Source organism: Ursus americanus, chromosome 21 (assembly GCF_024610735.1).
Source record: "Ursus americanus isolate L20-20 chromosome 21, mUrsAme1.1.p, whole genome shotgun sequence".
In the NCBI taxonomy this organism is placed as follows: Eukaryota; Metazoa; Chordata; class Mammalia; order Carnivora; family Ursidae; genus Ursus; species Ursus americanus.
Window position 1 is genome coordinate 49,785,231 of NC_142147.1, and position 17,002 is coordinate 49,802,232.

The 17,002-nt window shown below is 53.7% G+C and overlaps 1 protein-coding gene across 3 annotated transcripts in view; it reads right to left on the minus strand.

Annotated features, from left to right (window-relative positions):
• Positions 1-17,000, minus strand: part of LIG1 (DNA ligase 1) — a 35,268-nt gene extending 18,268 nt beyond the window's left edge. Inside the window, exons 1-11 of one of the 3 annotated variants that reach the window (XM_087870950.1) lie at positions 16,789-17,000; positions 12,346-12,418; positions 10,425-10,514; positions 9,603-9,738; positions 7,278-7,404; positions 4,433-4,528; positions 2,719-2,811; positions 1,689-1,808; positions 1,447-1,522; positions 736-816; positions 467-523 (exon numbers count right to left, since the gene is read on the minus strand). In XM_087870950.1, the coding sequence (XP_087727076.1) occupies positions 467-523; positions 736-816; positions 1,447-1,522; positions 1,689-1,808; positions 2,719-2,811; positions 4,433-4,528; positions 7,278-7,404; positions 9,603-9,738; positions 10,425-10,514; positions 12,346-12,362 (893 nt within the window). In that variant the 5' untranslated portion in view covers positions 12,363-12,418; positions 16,789-17,000. The remainder of the gene's footprint in view (positions 1-466; positions 524-735; positions 817-1,446; positions 1,523-1,688; positions 1,809-2,718; positions 2,812-4,432; positions 4,529-7,277; positions 7,405-9,602; positions 9,739-10,424; positions 10,515-12,345; positions 12,419-16,788) is intronic. The other 2 variants (XM_087870949.1, XM_045772201.2) reach the window with 2 other exon arrangements.
• Positions 17,001-17,002: the final 2 nt, after the last annotated feature.

The window sequence follows — 17,002 nt, forward strand, 5'->3', positions numbered from 1 at the left end:
CTGACGACAGTGACTAAACACTCAGGAGTGAGGGCTGGGGGCTGGGGGGAAGGGGGAGGGCCGGGTCCGAGCAGCCCTGTGCGCTGGAGGCCTGACCTGCGCTCGCTGGGAGCAGGGTTCCCACTATAATCCAGACCCGGACCTTCTCACACTAAGGGCAAGACAATCAGCGAGGCTGTGGTTACTTCCCACGGCTGAGGGGACACCAAGTTGCTGCCATCGGGAAGAGGCGGTTTCCCCACCCTGGAATCTGGGCTCACACTCACGGCTCGTTCTGACCCACAGAAAGAGACAGAAGCGTGGCGTGGGCCTTCCGAGCCTGGGGCCCATGAGATCCTGCAGCCACTCCAGGGGCCGGGGACGCGTGCAGGAGGGCGAAGCTGAAAGAGCAGCGGCGGAAGGGACCGGGCAGCGCGAGCCACCGCCCCACCTGCCCCAGTCCGCCTAGGCAGGCCTGATGAATTACCGAGCAGAAACTTCCTCAATCTTCTCAAACGTCCGGGCCACAGCCAGGTAAGGGACCCTGGGGAAGGAAGAGAGACACAGGGCGGTGTGTACAACCCACACCGTCCATTCATCTGTCCACCTGCCTCCCCCCACCTTCGGTGCTGCTGCCTGTGTCCCCAGAACGGGGACACAAGAGATCTGACGGCTTCCTCCAGTGGAGGCCTCTGGGGAGACACGCCCGGTGACGGGGGGGGGGGGGCTGTCAGTCAGGGGCAGGGGGAGCCTCACTTCTGGCCTGGCTTCCAGCACGCGTCGTCGATGGGATGGTAGTTGTTCTTGGCAGGATTGTAGCTGGAGGGGTCCAGGGGTCTGTGGAGGCAACAGGGAGATCAGACACCTGGGTCAAAGGGAAGCCATTCCTCCAGCTAATATTTTGTGAGCACCTACTATGTGCTAGAAACTGCTCTAGGTATGCGGGCACAGAAGGGAATGAAAACAGAGCCGGCGAACCTAGAGCTCCCATTCTAGCCGGAGAGTCAGGGAAAAAAAACCCAAAAAACATAGAAACAAATAATTTTGATAAAAATTTCCAAAACCAAAATAAAAGCAAGCTGGGGGAAGGCAGGATGGAAGGTGCCACTTCGGAGGAAAGGCTGGGGAAGGAGACAGTGGGGCAGAATGACACGAGGAGAGAGCAGAGTGGGTATCAGGGAGAAGAGCACTCCAGGCCGCGGGAACCGCAAGGGCAAAGGCCCTGAGGCAGACGCACGTGACATGTTTGAGGAATGGAAACTGGGGTCTCACAAAAATGACATTAAGAATCCCCCAAAACGCTATCATTAGAATAATTAACCGTAACCACCGACTGTTAAAGCTGAAAGAATTTTTGGCAGTCATCGGTCTCATCGTTAAGAGGAATCAAATCGGGAGAATCTGGACACACCGCAGGCCTTCCCTTAGTGCCCTGTCCTCTTCACTTGACAGCCGACTCGGACTCACCCCTTGGTCTCCTCCTGTCTTGCCGCGCCAGGTCCCTCCTCTTTCCCTTCTTTCTTGGTTGCCGGTTTCCGGGGGGCTGGGAACGAAGTCAGGAGACTGTGGGCCCTCCTCCTGAGAGCCCCCACCGGCCCGTGAAGCCAGGAGACAGGGGTCAGACCTTCCACGGGGCGGGGCATGCTCTGGGGAAAGGCCCGCCTGCCTCCTCCCCGCGCGGCTGGAGCTGAGGGGCGGCACACACTCACCGAAGAAGCTGCTGACCGGCTTGGGAGCTCTGGCGGGCGGCTTGGCTGGGTCCTCCTCCCGAGCCTGCTGCTTCTCGGCCACCTCAGGCTCCGAGGCGCCGTCTGGCGGGGGCTCTGCTGCTAAAGCGAGAGACATCGGTTGGGGACGCCGACTTTCAACCCGAGACTTCCCTGGTCACCCAAGGTCGTTGTGACTCCACAGACGGAAAACACCCTCAGTTCCGCCCCTTTCCTTTCCACGGGTGTGTTTTGAGCCTCTTGGGCCTGACGCCTTTCCGTGAGGACTAGCAGAATTCTCTCTAGTGTTCGGCCTGAGACTGGAGACTTTACAGACAGTGGTAAAAAGAAATCTCAGCCCGCTCAGAAGAAAACGTTCCCACTTCCCTGGCAACTGCAGAAAATCGAATACGATCCGCATCCTCAAAATGTCCCCACGCTGCTGTTTCGCACACAGGAGTCTCACAGATACCCGGCTGTCGGGCTTGTTCTCGGGCCTGTGAGGGTAACTAGAACCTCAAAAACCCCGCAACTCAGCCGGGCTGTCGAACTTCATAAACTACCCTCAGTCGGCAACATTTGGTACCTGTGATTTCTCCAAGATACAAATATTTTGTTGGAGGATGACTGGCTCTTTCTTCTTTTCTCATGTGGGGAAATTTTTAACTATAAAAACAACGATGAAAATAAAACCTCTGATTCCCCTAGAATTCGCACTGCAACAATACATTTGAGTCTTATTTAAAATTAACTGGCCTCAGGGAGGCGCCCGAGGGGCTCAGTCAGTGAAGCGTCTGCCTTCAGCTCAGGTCATGATCCCGGGGTCCTGGGATCGAGCCCCGCATCTGGCTCCCTGCTCAGCGGGGAGCCTGCTTCTCCCTCTGCACCTCACCCAGCCTGTGTTCTCTCTCTCTCTCTCTCTCTCTCTCAAATAAGTAAAAATCTTTTAAAAAATAAAACTAAATTAACTGGCCTCGGAAGACATCCAACCCAAAATCAGAGAGCCGGGGTCGCCGGGGGACTAGAAACTCACGGGAGGTCTCAGGGGGCGTCATGGGCCGGTCCCCTTCTGCTTCTTTCTTCTGGGTCACTTCAGGCTCTGTGAGGCTCTCCGGTGAGGTCTCAGCTTTGGATGACAGAAAAGTCAGATGGCAAAAAAAAAAAAAAAAAAAGAATCACTCTGACCCCCAGGGACATTTCAACTCCTGAGACTTTCTGCCCCCATTTGCTCCTGTGCCAACTGAACAGGTCTGTAAAGCGATGGGAGGTGTGAGCCCGCTGCTGCAGCCCCAAGCACGGCGGGGCCTCCGACAGATTCCAAACCCTGTGTTCGCTCGCCTAGGCAGCCAGAAATGAACACAGACGGCCAGTATCTTCTTATCAACGTCTAGAATTATTCACCGCAAGATATAACCGTAAAGAGTTCTAAACGCACATGATAACTTGATATAGGTAAAAATGAAAAATGTTCTAAACTGAAAAAAAAATCATACCTCTAGGGTAACAATAAAAACTGTGTAAGTGAACTTGAGAAAAACCAAGAAGCTACCTGGCCCTCCCACAGTCCCAGACACTGAAGGCTGGATACTGACTAAAAGTTGCCAACAGGAAGTCACAACAGCCCCGGGGAAGGCGAGACTAATGAAGTCCTTTATTAAACAAACATCAACAGTGGCAAAGGCTGCACAGGGACCCGGAATGACCAATGGGTCAGATCTTTGCGGCAGCATTTCCCACCAACGCGGGAAAACCGTGGGCTAGTTTCCGGGTCCAGGGAAAACTGGTGCCCTCTGCTGGCCACGGCAGGAACTACTAGCTCGAGGGATTTCAGATTTCAGTATCCTTAGCCCTCCAGCCTTGCAATTCCTGACATTTTCTTTCTTTCTTTTTTTTTTTTTTTAAGATTTTATTTATTTATTTGACAGAGATAGAGACAGCCAGCGAGAGAGGGAACACAAGCAGGGGGAGTGGGAGAAGAAGAAGCAGGCTCCCAGCAGAGGAGCCTGATGTGGGGCTCGATCCCATAACGCCGGGATCACGCCCTGAGCCGAAGGCAGACGCTTAACGACTGCGCCACCCAGGCGCCCCTGACATTACCTTTCTGCAAAGCTGGGCTTTCCTAGGTTGCTGTGATCAAAACTTCACACTGCACAAAAACCAACGTGGAACAGGCAACGAGGGATTCCACAGTTTGGGCAATTGTGCAGAGGGCAGGCCACATCCTAGTCAGTAACTAATCGTGACTCTTTTAAGGATGAAACAAAAAAGAGTACTTTTCCTTTCAACAGACATGCGCTGTTTTCTCAAATGCCCAAGTTTCTAGAACATCAACAGTTGTCTGTAGGTGGTGGCCTGGGGGTGCCATCAACAATTTACTAAGACACCAAGGGTGCTGTTGAGAGGCTGGGGATCTCTGCCTTCTGGTTACATTTCTAAGGGAAAAGAAGTCGTGGAGAGGAAAACGTTTTCCATCAACACAACAGGAAAACAGAGGATAAAAACGGGAAACCGCATATGAATGAATCCTAAATTAAAGTGGCCCAAATGAATGCATTTCAAAATGCTCTCGTAACCCAAATGCCTGTGTGGTGTGTGGAGTTCTGACGGCCACATCCGGATTCAGGGCCACAGGCATCAGGTCGGGGATCCTAACAGCCTGGCCTCTGGGCGTGGCCCCCACCCTTCCAGATTCTCCGCCAGGCACCCTCCAACTCTCTCTCTCCCCATCCGTCCTCCTGGTGCCTCACCTTCTTCCTCCTTCTTCCTCTTGGCCTCTCTGTCCTCTTCCTTGCCCTGCTCCTCCAGGACATCCTGTATTGTCCTCTTAGGAAGCTGCTTCCGAGCTGGGAAGACAAGAGGCTCGGTGTGACTGGCCTCGTGGGCCCATCTGCCCCCCACCCCAGTAAGCTCAGGCCGGTCGGTGATGCGGCCCCCTGAGAAGGCTCCGGGACCCCCCCCTTCTGCTCCAGGTGCGCCTCATCCTTCAAGCTCCGCTGCTTCCTGGCTGTGTGACCCTGAACAGGTTACTTAATCTCTCTGTGCTTCCGTCTCCCGTGTGTGTGAACAGAAACAATCCCTGAGCGTTAAGTGATGCTGTGACGCGCTTGGCCCAGTACGACTCTAGCAGCTGCCCTCAGGGCCCCATCTGCACCCCTAGGATCTGCCATTGGCGTGTGTTCTGGATGGCTTCTCCCGGCCTTCAGAAGTCCACGAGTGACAGGGAAGCAACAGGCCCTGACAGGGGCCCCTGTTCATGACTTATGGGAGCTGGCACATAAATGCAGTAGCCGTCCTGAACACCCATCTTCTGCGGGCTGTGCCCCCTTCCCCGAATCACTCACCGTCCGTGTTCTCTGAACTCTCAAAGAAACGCCCTGTGTCTGAACACTTGTTTCAGAGCTTCAGAGACTGCTTCTAGAAGATTCTAAGCAAGATGCTCATGCCTGGTGAGGAGCTCCCTGAGAGCCCTTTTATTGTCACTGGTCACCTTCCCGCTGGTCTCCTGGACCGGTGGTTCCCTCGCACAGTCGCAGAAGGATCTACTATCAGCTGCCGCTGGCGCTGTCGTCCCCCCACCCCCCCTCCTGGCTCAGAAAGCCATCCACGTCTCCCCGCTCCCCATTCCAGAAGCAAGTCTTCCGGGAGCTGCTGCTGTGCTACCTCACCTCTCTCCAGCTGACCCTCTGACTCTTCCCAAGCCACGTAACCCTCACTCTCCAGCACCGCTGAACTCCTACTGTTCCTGCACACACCTCCGGGCCCTGGTGCGTGCTGTTCAGGGGCCCCCGGGACAGAGGGCAGAGGTCCTCTCCTCTAAAAAGAACTCCCTGACACCCCCAGCCCATCTCAGGGTCAGCGCTGAGCTTCCAGCACGCCCTGGGCCACTTAGCTATTGCAAGACGATCCCCACCCCCACCCCTGGGTCCAGCAGCCCTCCTGTGGCGCCCCAGCATCCCCAGGATAAAGCCCGGGCTCTGGCCTAGCATGCGGGGCCCTGTGGGAGCCAGCCCCGCCCTCCTGTCTGCACCACACACCGTCCTCAAACTCGCCCTGCTCCCCAAATTGCATCCGACCCTCCAGAAACATGCCAGTGTATGCAACCCCCTCATTGCCGCGCGATTCCTTCCCCGAGGCCTCTGCGGGCTGCTCGAGGCTGCACCGCTTCCCGCAGCCCCTCCTCAGCCCGGTGAGCACTACCCCATCTCCTAAGACGCAGCTCGGGCGTCACCCGCACTGCGCTGCCTCAGTTCTGAGCTCCTACAGTTCTGAGCCCTGTTGCCGCTTGTGACTCCGTTTCTACTTTTTTTTTTAATTAAAAAACTTAAAGTTTTTTTATGCAAGTGTAATTAACATACAGTCTATTAGTTTCAGCCATACTGTTTCTTTTCTTTTTTTTTTTTAAGATTTTAAGTAACCTCTATACCCAACGTGGAGTTCGAACTCGTGACCCGGAGATCGAGAGTCGCACGTTGTACCAACTGAGCCAGCCAGGCTCCCCCAGGTGTGCTAGTTCTATCAGCACCACCCGATGGAACTATGTGGTGAGCCAGGTACCTGACCTTAACCTTGCCAGTATTTACATTGAGAAAAGGAAAAAAATCCAGATACACTTCGTTTTAATAATATAGCTTATGTAACTCAACATATCCAAAAATACTACGTCTCCAATGTGTTGTGTTTTCAGTGTTAAAATAATTAACATTCTCTTTTCCGTGCTGTCTTCAAAGTCCCACGTACTTTAGCACGTCTCAACTGGGTGTTAAGTTTTCCTCAGAAATAGCTGATCTGTGTTTAGATGTCACAGAATTTACAGCTGAAGAAAATTTATGCACCCGAGTTATCCTAAACATGCCTGAAAGTCTTCGGTAACTCCATCCGGCATCAGCTTGCACACTTAAATTTAATGAAAATGATGCAGCCCTGAAAATTCAGTCCCTCGGTCGCACCTGCCACATCCGTCACCCAGCATTATGTGAGGGTCTCTCACCTGTGCCTCCCCACCCTGTACAAAGCATTCCCGATCCCCCAGGGGACAGAGGTGCCATTCCTCAGGCTGGCTTTCCGTGGACCTTCTCCAGGGTCCCCAACCCTGTGCACTAAGTACCAACACACCAAGCCGTCAATGCCTTCTCGATGCCTACCGCCTTCTGCCACTAACCCCCTTCCCTGCTCACTCTTTCTTGTCCTTCAGGGCTTGGCTGGGTGGATCTCTCTTCCACAAGTCGCCCTCTTCCTGTGCTCCCAGTGCACTGTGCTGCCTCCCTGACGGCACGTACCCACAGTTACAATAACCAACGCTTCCTGAGCGCTCACGATGGGCCGGGCCCAGGTCCAAGCACTTTCTGCGTATTTCCTCATAGTCTCTGTATGATAAATGCTGTCATTACTGTCGTCTCTGTTTTATAGAGAAAGCAATCGAAGCTCAGAGAAGGTAAGTCATTTACCCAAGGTCACACAGCCAGTGGATGGTGAAGCCATGCTCTCAACCACAGCGCTAAGATCAGAGCTGTCACGAGGATGGCCGCCTGGCGCAGAAATCCTCATGCGGATAAAGACAGGCAAGGGACAGGGCAGGGGCCTGTGTGTCCTCACCTGTGCGCCGCTTGGGGATCCCTGATGGGGAGATGTCCACAGGAGAGGTGTTGGAGAGGGAAGGGCTGCTCTCGGGAAATGTGGCAGGGCTGGGAGGGGAGACTTGTGGAGAGCCCGGGGCAGGCTTCTGGAAAGCAAGAAAGAGCAATTGTAGAGTGAGGGGAGGATGAAGGGGCCACTCCTTGACCTTTTCTAAACAGTTGGGAGTAGAGAGTTCTCCGTCCCAGTTCAGGGCTCCTCCTCTCTTACCTGGGCCTTACCCTCCTTTCCCTCCTGTGGAGTTTCATGGTGCCAGACTCCCCCCATCATGGATGACAATAACAACTCTCTTTTTTCTAAAGTAACATAACCTTTGATTTTAGCTAGGCATATGATGGCCCAACTGAAAACCGCTTTTCACCACCTCCCCTGCAGCTAGGTGTGGCCAGGAGCCTGAGAACTACATTTCCCAGCCTCCCTTGCAGCTAGCTGTAGCCAGGATCCTGAGAACTACAATTCCCAGCCTCCCTTGCAGCTAGGTGTAGCCAGGATCCTGAGAACTACAATTCCCAGCCTCCCTTGCAGCTAGGTGTAGCCAGGATCCTGAGAACTACAATTCCCAGCCTCCCTTGCAGCTAGGTGTAGCCAGGATCCTGAGAACTACAATTCCCAGCCTCCCTTGCAGCTAGGTGTGGCCAGGAGCCTGAGAACCACACTTCTCAGCCTTCCTTGCAGCTAGGTGTAGCCAGGAGCCTGAGAACTACACTTCCCAGCCTCCCTTGCAGCTAGGTGTAGCCAGGATCCTGAGAACTACAATTCCCAGCCTCCCTTGCAGCTAGGTGTAGCCAGGAGCCTAACACCTACCCTTCCCAGCCTCCCTTGCAGGGAGGCATGGCCAGGAGCCTCACTTCTACATAAGGAATACAAGGGAAAATGATGTACACTTCCTGTGGAATGTCTTGCTCTTCTCACGGGCTGAATATGGACATTCATTTGGACAAGGGCATCTAGGGATAAAAGTAAGGGTACAGAAGCAGCCTGCGTCTCTGACACCGAGACAATGCCATACTAATCCTGGACGTTTCATGCTCATTAGAGAGAGAAATAAATTCCTACCTTGTTTAAGCCCGTTATTTGTATCTTGGTTCCAATCCCTAACTCGTCTCACAGGGCCCTCTGCCAGTTATTAAGTGACTCCCCCTCAGCTCCAAGCCTACCCTGTCCACTCTCCCTCATGATGCTCAGACTCTGAAAACCCCTTTCCAGCCTGGCAGGAAGCGCTATGCCAGGCAACGCCATAACACGGCACAAGAGGGGCCTGCGCCAGCCGGATCCAATTTACAGCATTTCCAACGCTCACAGCGTCTGCGACGTGATGCCTCATGGACGCCGGCACTCTCTGCCCAGGGCCCCTGCCTCAAAGATCTGACCAGGACCTCAGGGCACCACGTGTAAGCTCAGAGACCCCGGCACCCACTAGCCAGCACCTGAAGGTCTGACCGTCAGCTCCACAGCTCCCAGGGCGGTAGCTGCCCCGACAGCAGCTACCCCCAGGACGCCTTCGAATTCTCTTTCCAGCCCTGCAGTGACCCGGTTGCAAACTGCATACCTAGTTGATAATTCTTTGTATTAGACTCTCTCTGCTCAAATCGCTCATGGGGTTTCTCTCTCCTATTCGGACCCTGATGGATACAGGCCCCAAAGGGATGCTGTGAAGGCTGCCCAGGACCGAAAGCTGCCCCTGTCCCTCTCCTGCTCAAAACCATTCCACGGATCCCTAGCAGCCACAGGACAGAGTCCAAGCTCCTCAGGACGGCCCCTCCTAGTTCCTGGAACCTGAATGTATTCTGTTATGTAGCAAAGGGCAATTAAGGCCGCAGAGGGAATTAAGGTCACCAATCAGCTGCCCATTGGGTGACTTTTGAGCAAGGGAAGGAAGTAAGCCAACGTCTCTGGAAAAGACGAAAAGCCCTCTGACAACAGGAGACCGGATGTGTTTTTGAGCCCTGATTCTGGGTCATGCGTTATTCTCAGATCCATAGATGAACTGACTCCTTTCCTGTTCCCAGTCACCCCGAGCGGTAGGTGCTCCCGGGAGCGGTAGGTGCTCCCGGGAGCTGTATGTCCCAGGTGAGCACAAGGCCAGGAGCCTGCTCAGGCCACGGGGCGCAGGTGGAGTCAGAACCGCGCAGACCAGGCCGTCCGTCTGCTCCAGGGCACGACCGCTCAACCCTTCCACCTCCTGGGGCACGAGCGCCCCTGAGCGGCTGTGCTACACTCAGTGCCGTAGGCTGAGGGGAATGATGGCTTCTTCCAGTAACAGTGGGCAGGCTGGTGGGGACTTACCTGGCCTTTGGAGGGCGTGAGGGCTTCATCTTCCTCCTCCCCTTCACTGCTCAGGACCCGGGCCACTTTGCGCCCTGGCCTCTTCACTGGAGAATCGTTCTCAGGCACCTCTCCATTCCGCTCCTTCAGTGCTACCCTGGAAGGTGGGGAAATGGGGGTGTTCCGGCAGGCAGAGAGTGGGTCCTTCCCAGAATGGTCCAGCCCCTCCACTGGGTTTCATTCCCTTCCTTTTCTTTCAAGCATTCCATGAGCTTTGTCCAGGCGCCTCCTTGGCATATACTCTTAATCATCCATCCACCCGCAGCATCCACGTTTCTGGAGGCCTCCCATGTGCTCACCTACTCCGTGACAAGCAATGGTGAGGAGCAGATGGAGCCCCTACTGAGAGCAGAGAATAGCCTCCAATATCCATTTGGAGACCCTCTCTTTTTCAGTCATACCGGCCCCTGAAATTTAGCTAGGTCTGTGGCCTCTCAGCTAGAGACCATTCTTCCCAGCCTCCCCTGCAGCTGGGTATAGCCATGCGCGGGGTCCTGACCAAGAGGAAGAAAGGGATATGACTGACGCATGCAACTCGCTCCTGGCTGCTTGCCCACAGGTTGTCTTACTCCTGGAACTTGGACTTGCCAACCCGCTTTGCCAACGCCGAGGCCCTGGATCCAGCTGTGCCTGAAGCTGAACCTGTGCCTTTGGACTTCCCAGTTACTGAAAATTCCCTTTGGGACTCCCAGACATTCTGAGCTGGGTTTGACACACTTACAGCCAAGGGAGTTCCTGACTTATAAAGGAACAAATTCACCACGTCCTCGCCCCATCACATACTTTGGAGGTGGTTCGGTCTCTCTGATGCTGTTGGAGGTCTCCTTCTCTGGTTTTTTCACTTTGCCCTCCTTCTTGGGGTAGAAAAATGACCTGGAGGAGCACAGAGGAGGGGGAACACGGGAATGATAACAGCACGAAGAATCAGCTAAGCACTTCCTATGTGCCAGGGCCTCTCCCAGGCCCTAGGGATTCGGTGGAGACAAAGACACCAACTCCCCACCCCCAACGGGTTGACACTCAGTAGAAGAGGCAACTGTTATGTCACTGAATAGAAAAGTCAGGAGATGTGAAGTGCTCTGGAAAAGATCGATAAAGCAAAGCATCAGCTCTCCACTTGAGACTGGCTGGACCGAGTGCTGGTTTCCAGAGAACTGAGTACTGAGGAGGGACCACAGCAGGGTAAGGCGGAGAGGCCTTGCCCACACCCTCCAGACCGAGTGAAGAAGGTCAGCATCACTGGTGATGTCCCGGGGATGTCTGCACCCCAACGACGGGGGGACGAGAGGCTACCTCGCTCCGCTGCCTGTGACCCCGGTCTAGGTATGAGAACAACATCAGACACATCGGGGGACTGTCTGCAGGTATCCTGACAAACGAAGTCCGAGAAACTGTCACCCAGAGTGACACCAGAGGGAACTGGGGGGCGGGGGGCATGATAACTGCATGCAACACAGTACTCCGAATTGGATCCTGGGAACAGAGAAGAGCATTAGTGGATAAACCGGGCCAATCGGAATAAAGCGTGAAAGCGTGGAGTGTAGTTAACAGGAACGTACCAATGCTGGTCCCTCACTGTGACCAACAGGCCACACGACGTCAACGGTGAAAGCCGGGTGCCAGGTACCCAGGAACAGGCTCTACTATCGGTACAACTTTTCTGTACGTCTAAAACCGTCCCCAAATTAACACTGAATGTACGGTCAGTGAGTCAATCAACTGATCAAGCCAAGCCAAGCCAGGGGCAGAAAGCTATCAGAGCTGCTCTCAGCCCAGGAGAGACTAGGCCCAGACTCGTCATCACATGAGAAACATGCAGCCTGCGATCTGTGACCTCCCACATCTCTTTGGGGGTGGAGGGCATGTCCAGGTCTGGGTCAGTCTAGAATCCATCCCCTCCTTCCGGGAGCAGCCCCTCCATTTTCCTATCCGGATGCCCCCTCGCATTCCCAATGAAAGGGTTTTTTTTTTTGTTTTTTTGTTTTTTTAAGATTTTATTTAGTTATTTGACAGATACAGCCAGTGAGAGAGGGAACACAAGCAGGGAGAGTGGGAGAGGAAGAAGTAGGCTCCCAGCAGAGGAGCCTGATGTGGGGCTCGATCCCAGAATGCCGGGATCATGCCCTGAGCCGAAGGCAGACGCTTAACGACTGTGCCACCCAGGCGCCCCCCCAATGAAAGGGTTTTGACAACTGGGTCCAACCCAGCCCGACGCCATTAATTCTGGACGGCTTCAACTACACAAGCCACGTAATTCCCTGTCTTGTTTTCCTGAAGCCAGCTTGCGTGAGGACAGGGTTTCCCACCCTGGACACTAGTGATGTGTCAGGCCACACCGTTTGTTGAGGGGGGCTGTCCCCGTGCACTGAAGGTATTAAGCAGCAGCCACGCCTGGCCCTTATCCTGTAGACGCTAATCACAAGCCCCTTTCTTCCCCCAGCTGTGACAACCAAAAACGTCTCCAGACACAGCCAGATGTCCCCTGGGGGGGCCAAACCACCGACCGCGAACCACTGGATCAGCGCTTCCAAACGTCCAGCTAAAAAATTCTGGTTACACTACTTGTCCTCCAGATCCCATGCCCCGTTTTCTGCACTGCTCGACTCCCAGAAATTCCAGTTTGGAGACTAACTTGGGTTCTTCCAAGAAAAAGCAAAGAAGCAGAGAACTCAGAGAGTGTAGGACGGGGGAGCCGGGTGCTTACATGATACTACGCTGCATGATGAGTCAGGATTCTCCCTTCCCCTCTCCTCTTCCTCTTCTCCAGCCAGCTGCTCCTGAAACAGAAATCCAGATCCTTGGTGAGACGACTGGTTGTGCACAGACCAAAACACGTAACCTTCCTTCTTTCAGAAAGAAAAAAAAAACACCCACAAAATCAGAAATATGAGTGACCCCACCGACAAGAAACTCCCGTTTTTATGGACCAAACTGATTTATTTGCTGGCGAGATTTATGAGTGAAGAGAAAGTTCCAAGTCAGAACAAGAGAAGAAGACCCCTTGATCACATGGAGCCCGCCCTTCATCCAATATGAAGACACACTGAAGACCTACAGGTATTTTTTTTCCAGTCTTGTTTGGGGTTTTTTGGGGAGGAGTTAAGTTTTAAGATTAGCAAACAACTGGGGCGCCTGGGTGGCTCAGCTGGTTAAACATCTGCCTTTGGCTCATGATCCTGGGGTCCTGGGATCAAGCCCCGCATCAGGCTCCCTGCTCAGGGGGGAGTCTGCCTCTCCCTCTCCCTCCGCTCCCCCTGCTTGTGCTTTCTCTCTCAAAAAAGTAAATTAAAAATCTTAAAAAAAAAAAAAGAAGAGGTTAGTAAAAACCTGTTTTTAGGTGATTACATAATACCCTAAAACCCTGAGATGCGGCAGTCCATTCAATTATACCCACGGGTGTAGACGAAGCAGCTGCTAAGCGGCTTCTAAGGCATATTCTCAACAGAAACGAGGGGCAAAAACAGCACGCAGAGAACACCAATCTCAGAAAGTTACGTACCCTACGCGTCCATTTCCGTAACATTCTCCAAATGACAAAACTTAGGATGGGGAAGCGATCGGGGTGGTCAGAGCTTCGGGACAAAAGGTGGGGGGGGGGGCTATAAAGGGGCGGCACCGTGAGAGCCTTTGTGAAGACCGATCTGTTCCAGATATCCTGACTGCGGTGGTGGTTACAGAGATCTATACGCGGGTTCAAACTCTGCACACACACACAGCTGGACCAGCTCTGTGGTCTCGCTCACGGTCCTGTCCAACACCAACTTCCTGGTTTTGATACTGGGCTACGGTTACATAAGATGTCACCACCGGGGGAAGATAGGTGTACTATTTTTATAACTTCCGGCAAGTCTATGTAATCCTTTCAAAATAAAAAGTAAAAAAAAAAAAAAAACCAGAATGAAGACATTCTCTAGGTACTGATACGGAAAGATGTTCTAGGTATCTTAAGTAACATTTTAAACAGTAATAATAAATTAAAAAGGAGGCAGAACGGCATACATAATATGCCGAATAGAAACTCTGGAAGGATCATCAAGAAACCAACAGGGGTGGTCGGGGGTGGGGGTGGGGGGCTCATGAGGTGACTGGGAGTAGGGCTGTGAACCAGGCCTGTCACTGCACACCTCCATTCCGATTTTATTTTAAACCCCGCATATTTCTTACCCATTCAATTAAAAAAAAAAAAAACACAGTAAATCTAGACCCCATATAACTGTTCAAATTTTATGATCCAGTCTCCTACTCTCTTCCTCCAGGCTCCCTATGGGGAGCGCCCTCCCCGACCGCCAGCAGCCGGTCCCCTCCTGCCCAGCTCTGAGCACTGAATAGATGTCCGGAAGCCTCCTTGGGCACCTGCTGGAAGAGACCCTCCATTTCCTGACCTCCTGTGGTGGTTAACTGGTCCTTCTCTTCTCACGCACATGTTCTCCTGATTATGTCACAGTCCATCTTTCCAATCGGACTGCGAGCTCTGGAGCCATGGGACTGTGCCTGGTTCCCTCCCATCTCCTCCAAAAATGATTTCCCAAACTTCAGACATTCTCCACACCACCTTTGAAATTTCAAAGGTACCTATGTAAAACCTGGATTTTTTTCACCTAATATTTTTTCTGTAAAAAAAAAAAAAAATCAACTTTATGAACTGGGGTGTTTACTAGGGACCAGGCACTGCCCCCCCAGAGACCACCCACCATCAACCAGCTCTCAGCATCCCCCCCGCTCCGGGCGCAGGTCCGGCTACCACCACCCCCAGCCTGCGGAACTAACCCCTCGCTCTTTTCCTCCCCAGCAGCTATTGCAACTGGACCTTCTAAATTAGAATTTGTCTCACTCTCTAGAGTAGTGTTTCTAACCCAATTTTCTGCATGATAGAAACGTTCTATACCTGCAGAGTCCAAAAAGGTCACTCTATCCATACGTGGCTTCAAGCATTTGAAATGCAGCCAGTACCACTGAGGAGCTGAGATTTTCATGTTTCTCGGGAGCTTAAATTTAAATCTCTACATAGGGCCAGCTGCTAGTCTATTAAGCAGTGCGGGGCTAAAATGTTGAGTTCCAAAAAGATAAGGATTTTGTCCATTTTGCTCAGCGATATGGCCACAGGACCGAAAACTGGTACTGAATGCATTGGCCCATATGTATTCCTTTATTTAAAAATCAGGGTAACGGGGTGCCTGGGTGGCACAGCTGTTAAGCATCTGCCTTCGGCTCAGGGCGTGATCCCGGCGTTATGGGATCGAGCCCCACATCGGGCTCCTCTGCTATAAGCCTGCTTCTTCCTCTCCCACTCCCCCTGCTTGTGTTCCCTCTCTCACTGGCTGTCTCTATCTCTGTCAAATAAATAAATAAAATCTTTTAAAAAAAATTAAAAAATAAAAAAAACAAAAATCAGGGTAACAGGGGTGCCTGGGTGGCAAAGTCAGGTGAGCTGCCAACTCTTGGTTCCGGCTCAGGTCGTGATCTCAGAGTCATGAGAAAGAGCCCCGTGTCAGGTCCGCACTGGGTGTGGAGCCTGCTTGGGACTCTCCCTCTCCCTCTGCCCTGCCTCCCTCTCAAATAAATACAACTTTTTTTTTTTAAATCAGGGTAACAAAAACATCCTTACTAATGAATTCAGGGTTCATAAGTAGGATCTTTCCAAAGCCGCGGGCCATGTGACAAGGAGCACGATATGAACGGGTCTTGAAGCAGTTTGACAACGATCAGCCAAAAGGCTCAAGTCTTTCTTCTCGTTAATAAAAGCTCACATTTCCTGACCTGTTTGTTCCCCTGACCACCCTCCACCCGTGGAAAGTGTTTTACACTGCTCCCCTAAATATGCTACTCTGTCTCATTCTCTGAAGCTCAGAACAGCTCAGCCTCCCCCAAAAGACAATGAGGAGGCTGGGACAGGAGAAGGAAAGTGAGTGGTTCAGGGCCACACAACCAGCCAGTGGTGGATCCCAGAAACACAGAGTGCCCATTCTAAGAGCCAGCTGGGATTATGCATAAAATATTCCAGCCTGCTCCCAGACCTACTGTATCAGAAGCTCTCAGGATAGAAGGGGGGGATCTGCAGGCCTAGCAAGCTCCTCGGGATCCTAAGATAAGATGAAATCAAGGAGATCTTACTTAAACCCCACTGGCCTTTCCCTCATGCCTCCCTGAGGTGAATAGATTGGAGATTCAAACGGGGTGAAATGCAGATGGAGGCCAAGAAGTGATGTGTCCTTAATCCCATTTCCTGCTGTCTCTCCTCAATGAGTCCCCTTGGCTTTCAGATGCCAGCCCCCCTTTCCAAATGCTCATCTCTTCTCCCAGCCAAGTGCACCCGCCCCCCCTTGCCTTACCCTTCAAGACTACTCCTCACCTAAGCACATCAATATCCTTCTCTCTCCCCTCCCCAAGTTCCTCTGGTCCTCCCTCCACCCCTTAGGGCAACAATAAGGCGAGACCTATGAGTTACTCTCTCCAGGGCCCCCTCCTTTCCCAAGCCTTGGCCTCCCCGCGGCGTGGTCCAACCCTACCTCCGCTCCGCCCCCCTCATCAGGCATCCACAAAGCCAGACCTCTCCTTATACAGAAGAGTCCCAACCTTTCCTAAGGTCTTGGCCTAGACCTGGACCAGACCACTGACCTCTCTCTGCCCCGCCTCCGTCCAGCGGGATCCTCCCCTCAACATCTAAAGCCGACCCCACTTCTCGCTTTCTTTGAACCTTTTCCCGGCCCCGCCTCCTAGCGTCCGGCCCTGCCCACCAACAAACTTTCGCCCGTCCCCACCCTTTTCCAGGTGGGCCAGTCTTCCCGAACTTCCAATTTCCGATGGCCCCCCCAACCGAGTCTCCCCCCCCCGGGCCCCGCCCATCGAGCTTCCGTGACCACGCCCCTCGTGGTATGCCCCGCCTCCCAGGCCTCTCCTCAAACCCTGTCGGGTCTTACAGACTCTGGTCCTCGTCTACTCTACCTGGCCCTCTCCCTCCGGCGGACGCCCCCGCGTGCCCCGCAGCGACCCGCCGCCGGCGCTCTCCCTTCCCTGCCGCGCTCTCGGCCTCCTGAGCGTCCCCCACGCCCGCTCCTCTGCAGCCGACCGACCCGGCGGAGCCGTGGGCCCGGAGCGTAGGACACGCGCGCCGCCCCCCAGTCTCCCAGCCCCACGTCGGCGGCCCCACCTGCCTCTCGCCGGCCTCGCGCGCCGCTGTCCTACGCGTCACACCCGGAACCACTCGGCGCCCGACTGCAGTCCTCAATTCGCGCCACGGAATTCGCGCGCAGACTTTGGCGGGCGGGGGCGGGGCCGTATCGAGGGGCGGGGCCCGGGTGTCGTCCGCGCCGCCGCTGCCTCCCGGAGGACGCTGGGAGCTGTAGTTTCCCGGACGGGAGGCT